This window comes from Zea mays, chromosome 5 (genome assembly GCF_902167145.1).
Source record: "Zea mays cultivar B73 chromosome 5, Zm-B73-REFERENCE-NAM-5.0, whole genome shotgun sequence".
NCBI lineage: Eukaryota > Viridiplantae > Streptophyta > Magnoliopsida > Poales > Poaceae > Zea > Zea mays.
In genome coordinates this window covers 222,309,731-222,323,555 of record NC_050100.1, presented here as the reverse complement: position 1 = coordinate 222,323,555, position 13,825 = coordinate 222,309,731, and the positions used below count along the sequence as shown (strand labels likewise).

Below are 13,825 nucleotides of genomic sequence, written 5' to 3'. Positions count from 1 at the left end.
TATATAAATTAGGTTTTAAGTTGATCAATACTTATACATAAATTATGCAAACAATCCGCTCCGGTTACCTCAGATCCGAACGGGCCGACTTGGAACCTAGAACCCAAGAAATAAAACGGTGAAAAAATAATTACCAAAAGAATGACGTCAAATTCTTTTCTCTGTCAGTTTCCCGGTTACAGGCGGCAGAAGATTTGTTTCAGTCTTCCTGAAGAGTCTCAGGCCGGCATACGGAGTCAAATTGACTCAGCAATGCACGGGAGCTTCAGCGGTCAACAACACCGGCGGTCAGAGTAATCCAAAGAAGGCTCCTAGAGTACGCACGTTCAACTGCCGCCAAGGAAGAATACTTCAGCCTTAGCGATAACCGCGGCACAGAGTTCGCCGATTCAAGTTAAATCCACGCAAAGTGTTAGGCCTTGCTCGGTTAAGGAAAACACTGAATTAAATAAAACCATACCTCACATCCAATCTGATGGTTTGATTAAATCTATCATTTAATCCATATATCTATCAGCTAGTTAGTTATTCTTTTGATCCATGAATTCTAATATAAACATGTGTCCCTAATGAGGATAGAATTCATGACTTCCATAGTTAAAAAATTCCCAAATCTTTGGTTTATAATTCATGACATCCATAGTGCATGAGCATGAACAGCAGCAGCCGCCAGCGGAGCAGCCGAACAGAAGTAAATCTAGACGAAAGACATATCCCCAGTTTCACGAAAGAGAGGCATATGAAGAAAGAGATGTTCACAATTCCTGATCAGATGCAAGAACAGACTTTCATATATCGAAATTTACGACTCACACGCGTATCACAGCTAAGCTGATATAGATACATAAAGAGAAGAACTTCACCTTGACCTACTAATAAAGACCACATAAATTTGTTCATGACTCACCTAACACAAGACTCACACAGATCAAACACCACACCAAACTTCAGATTACTGCTACGATAAACCACCCTGAATCATAATCAGGTCGTCTACATAGGAATACCTAAACCAAACAAGTATTTCAGACGCTAATTTAACCCCAACTCCTGAACCAAGCAGCCAGCAGCTAGCTAACCAATCCACCATCCTTCCTTCCTACCCAATCTTAGGGAGCGTTTGGTTCCTATGGATAGTCAGAATCTGGCTAGTAGAATCTATAGGCTCAACCAAACGTAGCAGATTTTTTACCTTGGATAATGTGCTGCCAGAGACTATCCATAAAAATCAAGCTTGAGTTGGATTTTTTTGGATTACGTGAATGATGCAGATTCTGATAATCTGGTGTAACCAAACGCGGCCTTAGTTATTCTTCTAACCTAAAGACATCAGCTTTACCACTTAAGCGAACCGAACAGCAAGCAATCAGTGGACATAACCGGAGTCCACCGCCACCAAATACAAATCCAACCACCGGAACGCCGTTGGCCAACCTTTCCTCTGAAAAAATACCGGAAGAGGTTGATCGGAACGGGATACCGGGAGATATGATCTGACCGGATCCGGAGAAGCTAGCTTTCCATCGGATCCATCCGCCCTTCAGGCGCCAACCATCCATAGGGAACAACCAGAAAAGAGAGGGGAGCAGAGACCAGGCCGAAGGGTGACTGAGAGACGGCAGCCGTGTCAGGCGAGGTCGCCGATGCGGAGGAGGCACCGAAGGCCACGAGTAGCCTCGGACTCCGCGGGAAGGAGTAAGAAGGAGGGCATGGGGAGGGAGCTGGGCTCAGGCGCTGCGGTAGAAAACGCCAGGCCCGCGTACACGGGGGCTTTGGCTGGTGATGCAGCGGGGACCGCCACCGTCTTCTTCGTCGGCACTACGGCGGGCACCGAGGCAGAAAACACCCGGCGCGCGAACACGGTCGCGTTGGCTGGAGATGCAGCGGGGGGCGACACCATCTTCTTCGTCGGCACCACGGCGGGCGCCTGCGGCCCGATCCGACCAGTGGAGCAGAGGGCGCGCTGGTCAACCGCCGCGGCTTGCGCCGCGGGGGGCGCTGCTATCACCGGCGTAGGGGCTGGCGCGGGAGCTGGAGCGGGCGGTTCCTCGCCGCGCTTCAAGATCCGGACCTCCTCCATGACAAGCCGCCGGTTGGGATTCTCCTTAACGGGGGACAGCTGCTTCCGCGCCGAAGCAGCCGGCCTAGCCACCGGCGAACGGCGTCCAGACGCTGCAGGACCCTTAACGGGCGTCGCCGTCTTCTGCGCCGCAGCAGGCTTCGGCGGCGACGTCGAGGCTATGGGCGCCGCGGCCCTTGCGGGCGGCGAAGACGCGGCCGCCGGCTTGGGGCTACGGCGCCGGCGCGGCTTCGCCGGGGACGGGGTGTACGCGTCGAGATGCAGGCGGTTGTTGAGCGCATCGTGGGATCTGAGAACCGCCGTGGCCATGGCGGCTATGGAGGATTCGCGAGGGAGGTCGCTGCCTGGCTAACCCTAAGCGTTAGGGGAGAGGAGGCGGGCGCGGAGGAGGGAGAGAAGAGGAAGCAAAGCAAATACGAGACGGAAGGGTTGCGGTGGAGCGGATTATTAAGCGATTGCGTTGCGTGCGTGGCCAGAATTCGTTTCATTATTTTTATTTTTATTTTTGTGTTTCAAATGATGGTGAAGAAAAGGAAACCGAATTTACCTGGTCGTACTGAATTTTAAATGGGGAGATTTTTTGGGCTGTGCGTGGCGGGGAGGGGAGCCGTCGGATACGAAGGGACGGCGGCCGCGGATGCCGTGCCCGACGCGGGTTCGCGGTGGGCCCCTTTCTGGCGCCGCCCGCCTTTGTTGAGCGGGGCCCGCACGCGGCCGGGTGACTCATCGGTGTGATCAGCATGGTGGCCGGCCCGATTATTCGGCACGGTGAGCGGTGAGGCTACTTTCGAGCGGCCGTGCCAACTTCAGTCCATCTCGTGGGAAAATCAAAATATCGTCTGCGGGCTATATTGATTTAAACGTATTTAATAGTCAGCAGCAGTATCAGCATTTATATTTAAACCTTCCTGCGGTAAATATCCGAACTAATAATGGTTAAGTTGTAACATGTGTCGGCTCTTTTACTGTTTTGTATTTATCATAAAAAAAACTACAGTGGTGGCAGTACTGTAATTAGTCGTAACTTCGCGCCAAAATTTGTAGCAAAGCCGAACCTGTTTTTCGAGGTCGTCGAATGAGCGAGCAAAGTTATTCAGACTCCAGAGCTATGCCAAATTAATGAATTTACAAAATAATAATAGATATTAGATAATTCTAAGAATAACAAAGTCGTTTCTTAGCTTTTAATTATATATTTATGGCATTTTATAATTTAGATTATTCATAATATTGAATAATGATTTTATATTACACATTTATATATTTATAATTATTTTTATAATATAATAAAATTTATAAGAGTGCGGCTCACGAGTTAAACCGAGCCACCTGATGAGCCAACTTCAAGCCGGATCGAAGTGACCCTTATTTTTGAACTCGTGCAATGTACGAGCCGAAGCCACCAAGCTGCACGAGTGCTCGACTCGTTTTCAGCCTTGTCCTCGCAAAAAGAAAACAAATCTTTCAACCAGAAAAAAAAATGGAAGAATTAACATGAGAGGGAGAGAGCGCACGGTCGTTGCCGTAGGAGGCGCGTAAGTGGAGGAGGTGGTGGGCCCAGCGACAGCTGTGGTGCCGTTTCCAGCGGCGGCCTGCCTGCTGGTGCCAGGCGGTTTCCCAGCAGCCGCGCAGGGCCCAGCCCCGGTCCCGGCGCGTCCGCACTTACTAATCCCCACCCACCATAATTAATTAATCCGTCCAATAATCTCCCCCAGCTCCATAATTGATGCTCTCGGCATCTCTAACTCCAAGTGTAGTAGTTGCCGTTAAATAAATAGCCGCAAGGTTAATACTTGTACTCGAATGATTTAGAATCATTTGGCAATTGGCAGCGTCGACATGAAATATTAAAAAAAAGCGCTAGTATTTTAGGATTTGTCATTTTGCTATCATCCACCCATGGCCCTGTGCCCCTCTTGGTTACCCCATAATTATGGTTTGGAACCTCTTTAGCCCTTTGTCGATATATGTGCTGCGTGGGGCCCACGCCGAGGAGAGAGAAAACAGAGCACCCTATACCTTTCCTCACCTCTGGCGAGTGGTGACCAAGCCTTGCGCTTGCTGCGGGCCCACCGATTTCCCACTACGGCCCACATGTCATGCGGGTGAAGGGAGTCGTTTAAGGTGGGCGAGGGGAGAGGTATCGGTTTCTTGGCGATTGTGTGTGTTTTAATATAGAAGAAATGTAGAAAATAAATATTAGAGCGGTTGGAGAAAAGGCTGGAGGCACGTAGGGTCTGTTTGGTTCAGCTTTTTTCTGACCAGCTTTTCTGAAAATCTGGCTGTGTAGAGAATCTGAGTATATTTACGATTATGTGTGAAGGAAGATAAAGTTGTTCATAGGGCTCAGGATCTAGAAAGTGACGGATTCCTACTATTACAACGACTTAACCGATTATGTGTTTATGTTGATTTAAGATGATTTTTGCCCCCAACGAATTTTATAGAAGTTGGCTGAAAAGCTGAGCGTTTGGCAGTCTGCAACAGTTTTTAGTGGTCAGAAGCTGCCAGAAGCCCAAACAAACAGGACCGTAAGTACGTGGGCCCGTGGGCTGCTGTGGGTGGGGGACAGAGACAGACAGCGGGAGGAGGAAAGGTGATGCCGACATGGGAACGTCCGCCCGCGCCCGGCTCGCTCACGTGCACCGCATGCACCTCTAGTCCTCGACCACCACTTGTGTTGTACCCAATATGAAAGCGCGTTATCACGTTACCTCGCTAATATTTTTATCTATACAGATATAGATATTCAATTGAATTACTATGAGGTACTGTTTGGTTTCTATGAACTGATTTGTAGTCCCATCATTTTATTTCATTTTAGTTTCTAAATTATTAAATACGAAAATTAAAATAGAGTTTTAGTTTCCGTATTTATCAATTTAGAGACTAAACAAAAATAAAATAGAGAGACTATAAATCAAACACCCTCTATATATATAATAAATATAAATTATATATAGAGGTTCATTTTAACAACACCTCTTAGTCATAACTTAATCTAGTCTAGATAAATTGTGTTGGAAGTTTTCTGCAACCTTAGTGGAACAAAAAATCTAGATCATCGGTCATGGATCAATTTACTAAAGCCATTTGTCGTGGTTTGACAGATCTGGATCGTGTATCATAAAACACAGCACAACGAAAACATCTAGATCTAAAGCAAACCAAATACTCTCTCCGTTCTTATTTATTTGTCGTGGTTTATGGAGGTAGTATGTATAATTGAACAGCTAGAGTTGTGTTACGACAAAGTCTAAAAGCGATATTTTGAGTTTCCGGGACATTCCGGTTCCAATCTAATAAAAGTGTCAATTATAGTGCAACGGATCATCCACCTTTTATCGATAAGATTAAATCTTACAGATATCAAATATGCTTATAATAAAGAAGTTGATTAGAACAAATCCTCCTCTATTTAACATAACGAAATAGGGTGTACAAGCTCTAATAGAGGAAATGACTATATTTAGCATGCATTATTGTAGCAAAATATCGTAGGTATGATTATCAAGCATCATAGCTATACTCATACAACATGTAATATACCTCTATAGATATAATTGACGGGCATATAGCAAAACACAATATTACATATATTTGGATCTCAAACATGTAGATAACTAACACATTCAAAGTCTATTATCAAACAATGCATGTAGAATAGATATTACCAAACAAATAAAGGTCGATGGTTGTCCTGATATAATCAAAATCATAACAGACGTCATGATACTTTTTGGGGATAAACCCTAAAATCAGGGTGCACCGAAGGTGCTAGAAGATTATAGTCTTTAGGAGGTTTCCTTCTTTTATTGAAACATAAGGTTACATATTTACAGTTCAAACATATTTATATTACGAGGTCACGATACAAGCCTGTATATTAATTATAATCACTGTATCAAATTATGTCCAAACTTTTTTATCTATATAAATAAAGGAGTTCTATCAAATTACAAATTCATATGTAATCTACATTTATTTCTAACACCGGGTCCTCGCTCTGTCTCGCCGCGGCCGTCCCGAGTCGTCGGGTCCGAATGAACGAGACCGCACATGCAAAATGGACACCACATGGGTAAAAATGCTATCTATACGCTATAATACACATGCAGAATGAACACCACTCCGCCAGCCGACCTAGCTCGTGTGTACCGCTGGAGGGCTGGGCTGGGCTGCACGACGAGTCGGCGACGCGGCGAGAACAAGACCCTCACAGCTTGTGTCGTGGACGCAAAACAGCTTCTCCGCCGTCGTTGTTGCTCCATATCTACGGGGGTCGAATGTAACACTTAGCGATTGTCGGACAAACGAAATGAGTTAGAGCATGTTCGCGTTTTAATCTGACTAAATTTATTTGATTTCAATGTCTATCAAGTTAAAAAAAATACATACCATTATACCACTAGATAATTCATCCGTTCAAATTTTACAAAATACACCAAACTAAATCAACCTCACATTCCTAACTTCCCCTAAAACCAACTGTTATTTGATCATTTTTCCCAACGGTTATTTGGATCATTTTCCCCCAACCTCACCTTCCTAACACCCACAGATAACATATCCTTAAAACCAATTGTTATTTGGATCATTTTTCCTTCTCCATCCCTCATATGCACATAACATAACTCTTGACTCCATATGGTAATGGGTACCCGCACCGCGACCCGATACCGGATGGATATTTACTCTAATAGATATGTATATGGGCTAAATATTCTACACGTGAGTTTCTTATTGGGCAAAAAAATTACTCAATAGGTAACGTATATTAGAACTTTTCGCCCTCACCCATAATCGTTAACCCATGAGTATAAAATATCTAGTATAAACTTAGCCTAAAAGCATGAACTTGAACTTCAGTCATCCATCCTTTTTACTATTTAACAACATTTTGGGCTATAGTGTCATAAAAGGCTTAACGACTATATGATGATCATGTAATGGAACATGTAGGGTTCTGTTTGGAAACAACCCAGTTTTTAAGAAACCAGTTTTTATTTTTTTTAGCTAGGAGATGCTAGCTTCTTGGTTTTAAGAAACTATGAATCCAATTTATATAAACGGAGGCATAAACTGTCATGTTTGGAACCACCTTAGTTTCCATAAAACAGTTTCTTAAACACTGGATGGTTCCAAACAGGCCCTAATGTGTTATGTAGTACTATCCTAATGTTACTACTTTATCCAATTATCTTTGGTGTTGTTGAATGAATGGTTAAATGATGCTACAAAGTTTGTAATGGTATTTAGATGGATATACTTGATATTTGTATAATATATTATTTTGATAGATGTTTAATCTTTTGAGTACAAGTGATCCGACAGGTGACCCATATCCATATGAGTATGGGGTAAATCCAATAGCCATCAATGTATATGAGTGACTTGACATGGTTATTTTTTGTCATGGGTATAGATATAAGGTAGTAATACGCTAATGGGTATTTACCCATTGTCATCTTTACTCTCCCCCTCGCGCATCTCTACTCTCCTCCTCGTGACTCTGCCTCTCCCCTCCCTTTCTCTCACTGGGACCATAGCGTTAGCACTCCTCTCCCCCCTCTCATCTCCCTCGCACTTCTACCTTCGGTCCCTTCCCACCTCTCATCTCCCTCGCACTTCTACCTTCGGTCCCTTCCCACCTTTCCTTGACCATAGCGTTAGCATGTGCAATAAGCCAGTTAAGGGCTTGTTCGTTTTAGAGTGGATTGAGGGGGATTGGAGGGGATTTAATCCCCTCCTATACAAATTTGTATAGGAGGGGATTAAATCCCCTCCAATCCCTCTCAATCCACTCCAAAACGAACAAGCCCTAAGGAATAACCAAACATCTGGAATGGAAACATCGGATGTATAGTAAGAGCAGTTTGGCAACTCTATTTTTTAAAGAGATTTTTATTTTTCTAAAGTAAAATGAACTAATTTGTCAAGGGAAAGTAAAATCTCTTTAGAAAAATGAGTTTGCCAGTTTGGAAACGATATTTTGCTAAACGAATTCCTATTTTTTCAAAGAAAAATGTAATGATTTCTTTTAGAAAAATGAACTAATTTCTCTTTAAAAAAATAGGTTCTTAAACTAGCCCTAAAAGAGGAATCTAGAGAGGTCTCGATCAGTTTCCAATCAGTAGTTCCATGTGAGGCTGTCACGACTACGACTGCCAGTACCACTACCACCTGAAGGCTTGAAGGATATCCTCCTGCTACAGCCTCCAGCCACGTGCAAGCACTGCGCCTGTGCCTTGAATCATATTTGCGGTTCCTGTCAGTTTACACCAAAAGAAAAGAAAGAAAAAAGCAAACATAGTCGAAGTAATCGAGATCTCCAAGATCAGACTTCTTAAGCGCATACCGGCCAGTTGGCCATTAATATCCGGTAATGTCATTGTTTTTTTTCCATTCAAGTGTTTACAAGTCTGTAGCCACGCGCTGACCTTACAGTTACAGGTAAAAAAGCACACGAGTTTTAGTTCAGCGACAAAATTTTTATTTATCCAAGTTACACCAGATGGAGCACAACGGAAGAGCTGTATAGCTGGAAGGACCCAAAAATCCCAGCCTAGCGTCCACGGAACTAAACATCAATAGCTTGACCCTCAACTATCGTACCTCAGCCTAGTTCACATTATGGAAGGAATCGATGATGGCGTCGGCAAGATAATCACACTTAGCCAGGGACAGCCCAGCTAACGAGATCCGCCCATCCTTGGTCATGTAAATATGCCATTTATCCGTCATGTTGTCACTCTGCAGACGAAAAAGCGAAATTATGCATTTACGTTATTTTTTTGTAGATGATATGTATGTTTCAACAAAGAGTGTGTGACCGGTGATTGAACTTGATTTAGCGCGTGATGTCTGCACAATGGCACAAGCGGAAGCAGCGTTACCTGCGCTTTGTTCAAGCCGGTGTAGGAGAACATGCCAATCTGCCTCAGAATGAAAGACCAGTCCTTGCCGCTCTTGTCCTTGGCAGACAAACTGTCGTAGAGCTTCTGTCTTACATTCTTGATCCGTCCAGCCATTAGCTCCATCTCTTGTTTCCATTCACCAAACATGGTTGGATCACCAACAACGTTGGCAACTATCTTGGCACCGTGAATAGGGGGGTTCGAGTACATGGGACGTGCCAATCGTTTCAGCTGGCTCTTTACCCTGAAAGGAAGTGACGTGGAATGCCGTAAGGAGACAAGTCTATTGCACCAAAAGGAAGACTATTGCCTGCCGATTCTGTATATGAAGCAACTATTGGAAAAACTGATTGTTAATGAAGGAGAAAAAATTGCAAACGGGTTGCCTATTCTGCTTGCCTAAGCATTTCCAACTACTGAATTAAATTGGGTCGAGGGGGGCTGGATAAGCAGCAATCAGTAAAAAAAAGAATACCTATCTGCAACTTCTGGTGCTGAGCACACGACATTTATTGCACCAACCCTTTCAGAATATAAACCAAGGTTCTTGCTGTAAGATTGTGCAACAAACACTTCCATGCCACGCTTAACAAAAAGCCTGACAGAAAATGCATCTTCATCAAGGCTTCCACTGGCAAAACCCTAAAAGGAAAGCCTACCAGTCAGTGGAAGAGATATTGCGATACATACGTAGGAGACAAGGTACTCAAGCAAAAACGTTCACCTGATATGCAACATCAAAGAATGGCATATGCTTTTTCTCTTGAATGACATCTGCAATTTTCTCCCACTGTTCAGGAGTTGGGTCTATTCCAGTTGGGTTGTGAGCACAACCATGTAGCAGAACAAAAGAACCTTCAGGAGCAGCCTGTTGTGAAAAAAAAATGAATAGATAATGGCATAAACAATCAATTGAAAGTGAAGTGTTCATTTTCAGAACAAAAAAACTCTATAGATAAATTCAGGACTAATCTATTAAAGCATTACTCCCCAGACCCAACAAAGTTCATAAAATGGAAGATGCCTAGCAAAAATAGCAATAGTGGGACAAATGAGAACATCCAAGTACCTCAATGTCAGCTATCATTCCCTCAAAATCCAACCCAACAGTCTTGGGGTCATAATACCGGTACTCTGACCAAGGTACCCTAGCATCATTGAAGATATTCTTGTGGTTACCTGTTAACAAGTAGAATGAATGAAATTAGAAGTCCGCCACTTTGACACTTCAAATTTCACCAAAAACAATGAGAGCCCAAGACTATGAGTCATGATTTTGGTAGGTACATCAAGTCATGAAGAATAGTTGCATCAACATACTTACCCCAGGTAGGCGACGATATCAGCACTTTAGCTTCAGGAAAGTATCTTTGTATGAATGCTGCAGCGAGACGCAGTGATCCAGTGCCCGAGAGAGACTGAAGTGTAGCAACCTGCAAAAGAAGAGTTATTAAGTAAAGTTAACTAAAAGAAACATAGGAAACACCTCTTTTATCGAATACGCGTGAGATCTACACATTTTTGCATTAAGAATAAATAGTTTAGATGTCGTGCATGCCTTGGCCGCGCAAGTACAAGAGAAAAGATCAACCTAAATTCTAAATTCCAGGTTTTCAACATTGCATACATGGTACCAGCATTACAAAAGATAATATACAGGTACACTACCAGCAGCAAGTGCTGCATAGCACATACCAGTCCTTGATTAATAACAGGGTTATCAGCTCCAAGCAATAGCTCTGCTGTTGCTTTGTTAAACGCGGCTAAACCTTCAATGGGAAGATACTGCAGCGCAAACCATAGTTTCAGTGACTTCATATATGTAAAAAAACACAAAACTCAGGAGAAATGAACTGTTCTGATCGCCATTGTACCTCTTTGTTTTCTCCTTTCTCCAACATAAGATTTTCAGCCTATATAACATGCAAAAGAGAACATGAAAACAGGAACCTGGATTATTAAGTAAATTCTGCTTCCGATTAGGCTCACCTTCTTGACTACATTGAGCACGTAGGGCTGCAGCTCTTCTGTCCTATAGGCACCAACACCAAGATTGAGCTTCAGCTCGCTTTTATCTGCTTTAAAGGCCTCAGAAACCCCAAGAATTGGGTCTGGAGGAGCCATTGGCACTCCTTCAAAACGAGAAACATCCACTGCAAGGGCCATCATGACACGGCCAAAGTTCTGCATTTAAGAAAGGAACGATGTAACTGAAAACATAAATTAATTTCATCACCGTACCAAGGGTGTCAAATTATCAGACAGGAACAAACATTAAATAGAGGTGGCACAAATACACTAAACATCATCCTCACTAACGACAAAGATGCTTGCATAACTAGCTGGCTGTTGATTATGATGTGTCTAGCTTCAGAATAGGAAATTCTAGTGTGTACCTATCAGCACACTAGAATACAAGTATTCATGTATAACTATTCCTACTATAACCAGGCAGCACTTGCTGCACCATTTTGTTTATTATCAAATGGAGGACCTCTGTACGACTGAGGACCCTAATAAAAGTTGTATTTGTCTATGTTCTGCCAACTGTGTTCACTAGCTAACTTATGATATTTCTGCATGCATAAACACGGTAAGATATTAGCATAGGTTGTCCTCCATGCTGAGCCAGTGATCCTACAAAATTCTGATAGATCAATGGTTAGCAGGAGGTCTGTGCTTGTGAGCCTGTCCATTGTATGCAATGGAGGAACTACGTGGAAGTCCATAGTGGGCCATGCCCCCCCTGCTTCTTTTTGAAGTCCATAAGCTATTCGGTGCAATAGCCTACTGCGCCCAGTTTCCAGTGGTACTCTCTGCGAGGCTACGACAACACAAAGTCACCGCAGGTTGCCATACCATTGGTTCATGCTCCTAGTCATCCACTTCCCTGCCCCTTCAAGAGTCAAGTCACCACAGGTCGCAGCACCGCTCATTCCTGTTCCTAGTCCCCTGTCTCTTCAAGAGTTGGGGTCTGTTTGGTTTCCTGCCTAAGGTGGACACAACTTGTCTAACTTTTCTGCTCAAGTTTAGTTCTTCACTTCGAGCGACTAAACTTAGGTATGTTGTGGCAGGGGCGAAGCTACTATGTAGCCGGTGGGTGCAAGTGCAACCCCTAAAATTCTAAAAGTCAGTTATAGTGTTCAATTTTTCACCATATATGTACCACTCACATCTCATCCTTATGCATCCACAAGGGAGGTGCACCCCCTTCATGTTTGCTCTAGCTTCGCCACAGTGTTGTGGTGTCATAGGCAGAAAACCAAACGGACCCAGTCAGCAGCGTGACAGACTGACAGTGTTCACTCTACATACTACAGTGACCTGTGAGACTGTGACCAGCCGACCACCAGCGAGGGATAGCCCTGAGCCCCTGGGCCCTGGCCACGGCACCCACACAGCAGCCAGCAGCCCCACCCGTGGCTTGTGGCCTTTGCCTCTCCTTTACACATGGTTTAAATTAACAAATTGCGTAGTCTCCGCCACCTATCATATGTGAAGGTAGATGCCCAGTGGATATCCACAGGCAAAAGCTAAAAAAATCATATGCCTCTATTGTCCTAGAAAACTACAGCGTCAGTATCGTAGTAAATCACAGAGACGACATGATTTGCAAAAGGCACTAGCAATACCAAATCCTGAATTGCTATCACGGAACTAGTATCCACAAACCATGCAAGCGACGACATCCATGACCATCTAACACTACAGCAACCTGGCAATTCACCAAACCAACTGCAGGATCTAAGACAATCAGCTGGAGCAACTAGGAAAGGAAGGCCAGCAGGCGGTCACCTTCCGCGTGATGCCGACGCGGCAGCCAGTTCTAGTTCTCGCCTGGTTAACTCCTCCAAACACCTGCAGCCATCAAACAAAGCCAGAACATGTGACGTTCAGACCCCCCCAGTCCACTGAAACCAAGCGCGAATGGGCAGGAGGAACTGAATGACGGCAGGGGACGGCGCGGAGCTCTGCCTTGGATCGCGCGGCGACGGCGGAGGCCGCCGGCGAGGAGACAGAGAAGGCGGCGGCGGTGGCCATCTCCGGGTGGCGAGTAAGCAGCGGATCGGAGGCGGGAGTGAGGCGGGTGGCGTGCCGCTGGCCTGCTGCTGCACTGAAGAAGGGAGGAGAGATCAGGATGGGATATGACGCCCGTCGCTTGCGGCTGTGGGGAGATGAAGGCCGAGCGGAGGGGAGCGGTGCGGCCGGGCGCGGAGGGGAGCGGGTGGATGGCGCTGGCCTCGGTGTCTCCGTCACGAACTGGGAGTTTTTCCGTTTCCTTTTCCTTTTTTGAGAGGCACAAACTGGGAGTTTCTTTTCCTTTTGCTTTAATCCTTGATGCTTTTGGTGTGGAGCCACCGGATTTTGACCCAAATGAGTCCCCACTGACCAATAATACATACTTTCAGTAATAAGAAACGACGCCAATTTTAAAATGACAATAATGTAGGTGATGGTATCTCGTTGTTGTGATATATCCCCATTGAAATAGTTTTGTCATAATATTTTTAAAAACGGTCTAGTTTCCGATGAAATACTTGGAATATGATTGAATATAGATAGCCAATGAATTATCATATTCACTCTAGCTATGCAGCTTGTACGATTGGTTTAATGGTAGGCGAAAACGTCAATCATGACTTGTATATAACTAATGCATCATAGACCAACCGGCTATATACCATACATAGACCAACCGGCTATATAGCATGCATAGACCAAACATAGTCGGAGCTGATCTTCCTTATACCTAGCATAAAAAAACGTCTTGCTGGTATTGAGTATGGACAGGGCTGGATATCGAGCCAGCTCGGCTCGGCTCGTCTCG

At 44.4% G+C, this 13,825-nt stretch overlaps 2 protein-coding genes across 2 annotated transcripts; both read right to left on the bottom strand.

The window, feature by feature from the left end:
- Positions 1-597: 597 nt before the first annotated feature.
- LOC103627862 (transcriptional regulatory protein AlgP) lies at positions 598-2,507 on the bottom strand. Its single transcript, XM_008648175.3, has 2 exons — positions 1,303-2,507; positions 598-1,108 (listed from the first exon to the last, which is right to left on the bottom strand). The coding sequence occupies exon 1, from the start codon at positions 2,387-2,389 to the stop codon at positions 1,628-1,630; it is 762 nt and encodes a 253-aa protein (XP_008646397.1). The 5' UTR covers positions 2,390-2,507; the 3' UTR covers positions 598-1,108; positions 1,303-1,627.
- A 5,952-nt stretch (positions 2,508-8,459) lies between these two features.
- LOC100282625 (aspartate aminotransferase) lies at positions 8,460-13,277 on the bottom strand. The gene is made up of 11 exons (NM_001369013.1): positions 12,973-13,277; positions 12,793-12,855; positions 10,987-11,181; positions 10,872-10,910; positions 10,693-10,782; positions 10,322-10,430; positions 10,067-10,176; positions 9,722-9,865; positions 9,473-9,639; positions 8,977-9,241; positions 8,460-8,833 (listed from the first exon to the last, which is right to left on the bottom strand). Exons 1-11 carry the CDS (start codon positions 13,036-13,038, stop codon positions 8,702-8,704), a joined length of 1,380 nt encoding a protein of 459 aa, NP_001355942.1. The 5' UTR covers positions 13,039-13,277; the 3' UTR covers positions 8,460-8,701.
- Between the last annotated feature and the right edge of the window lie 548 nt (positions 13,278-13,825).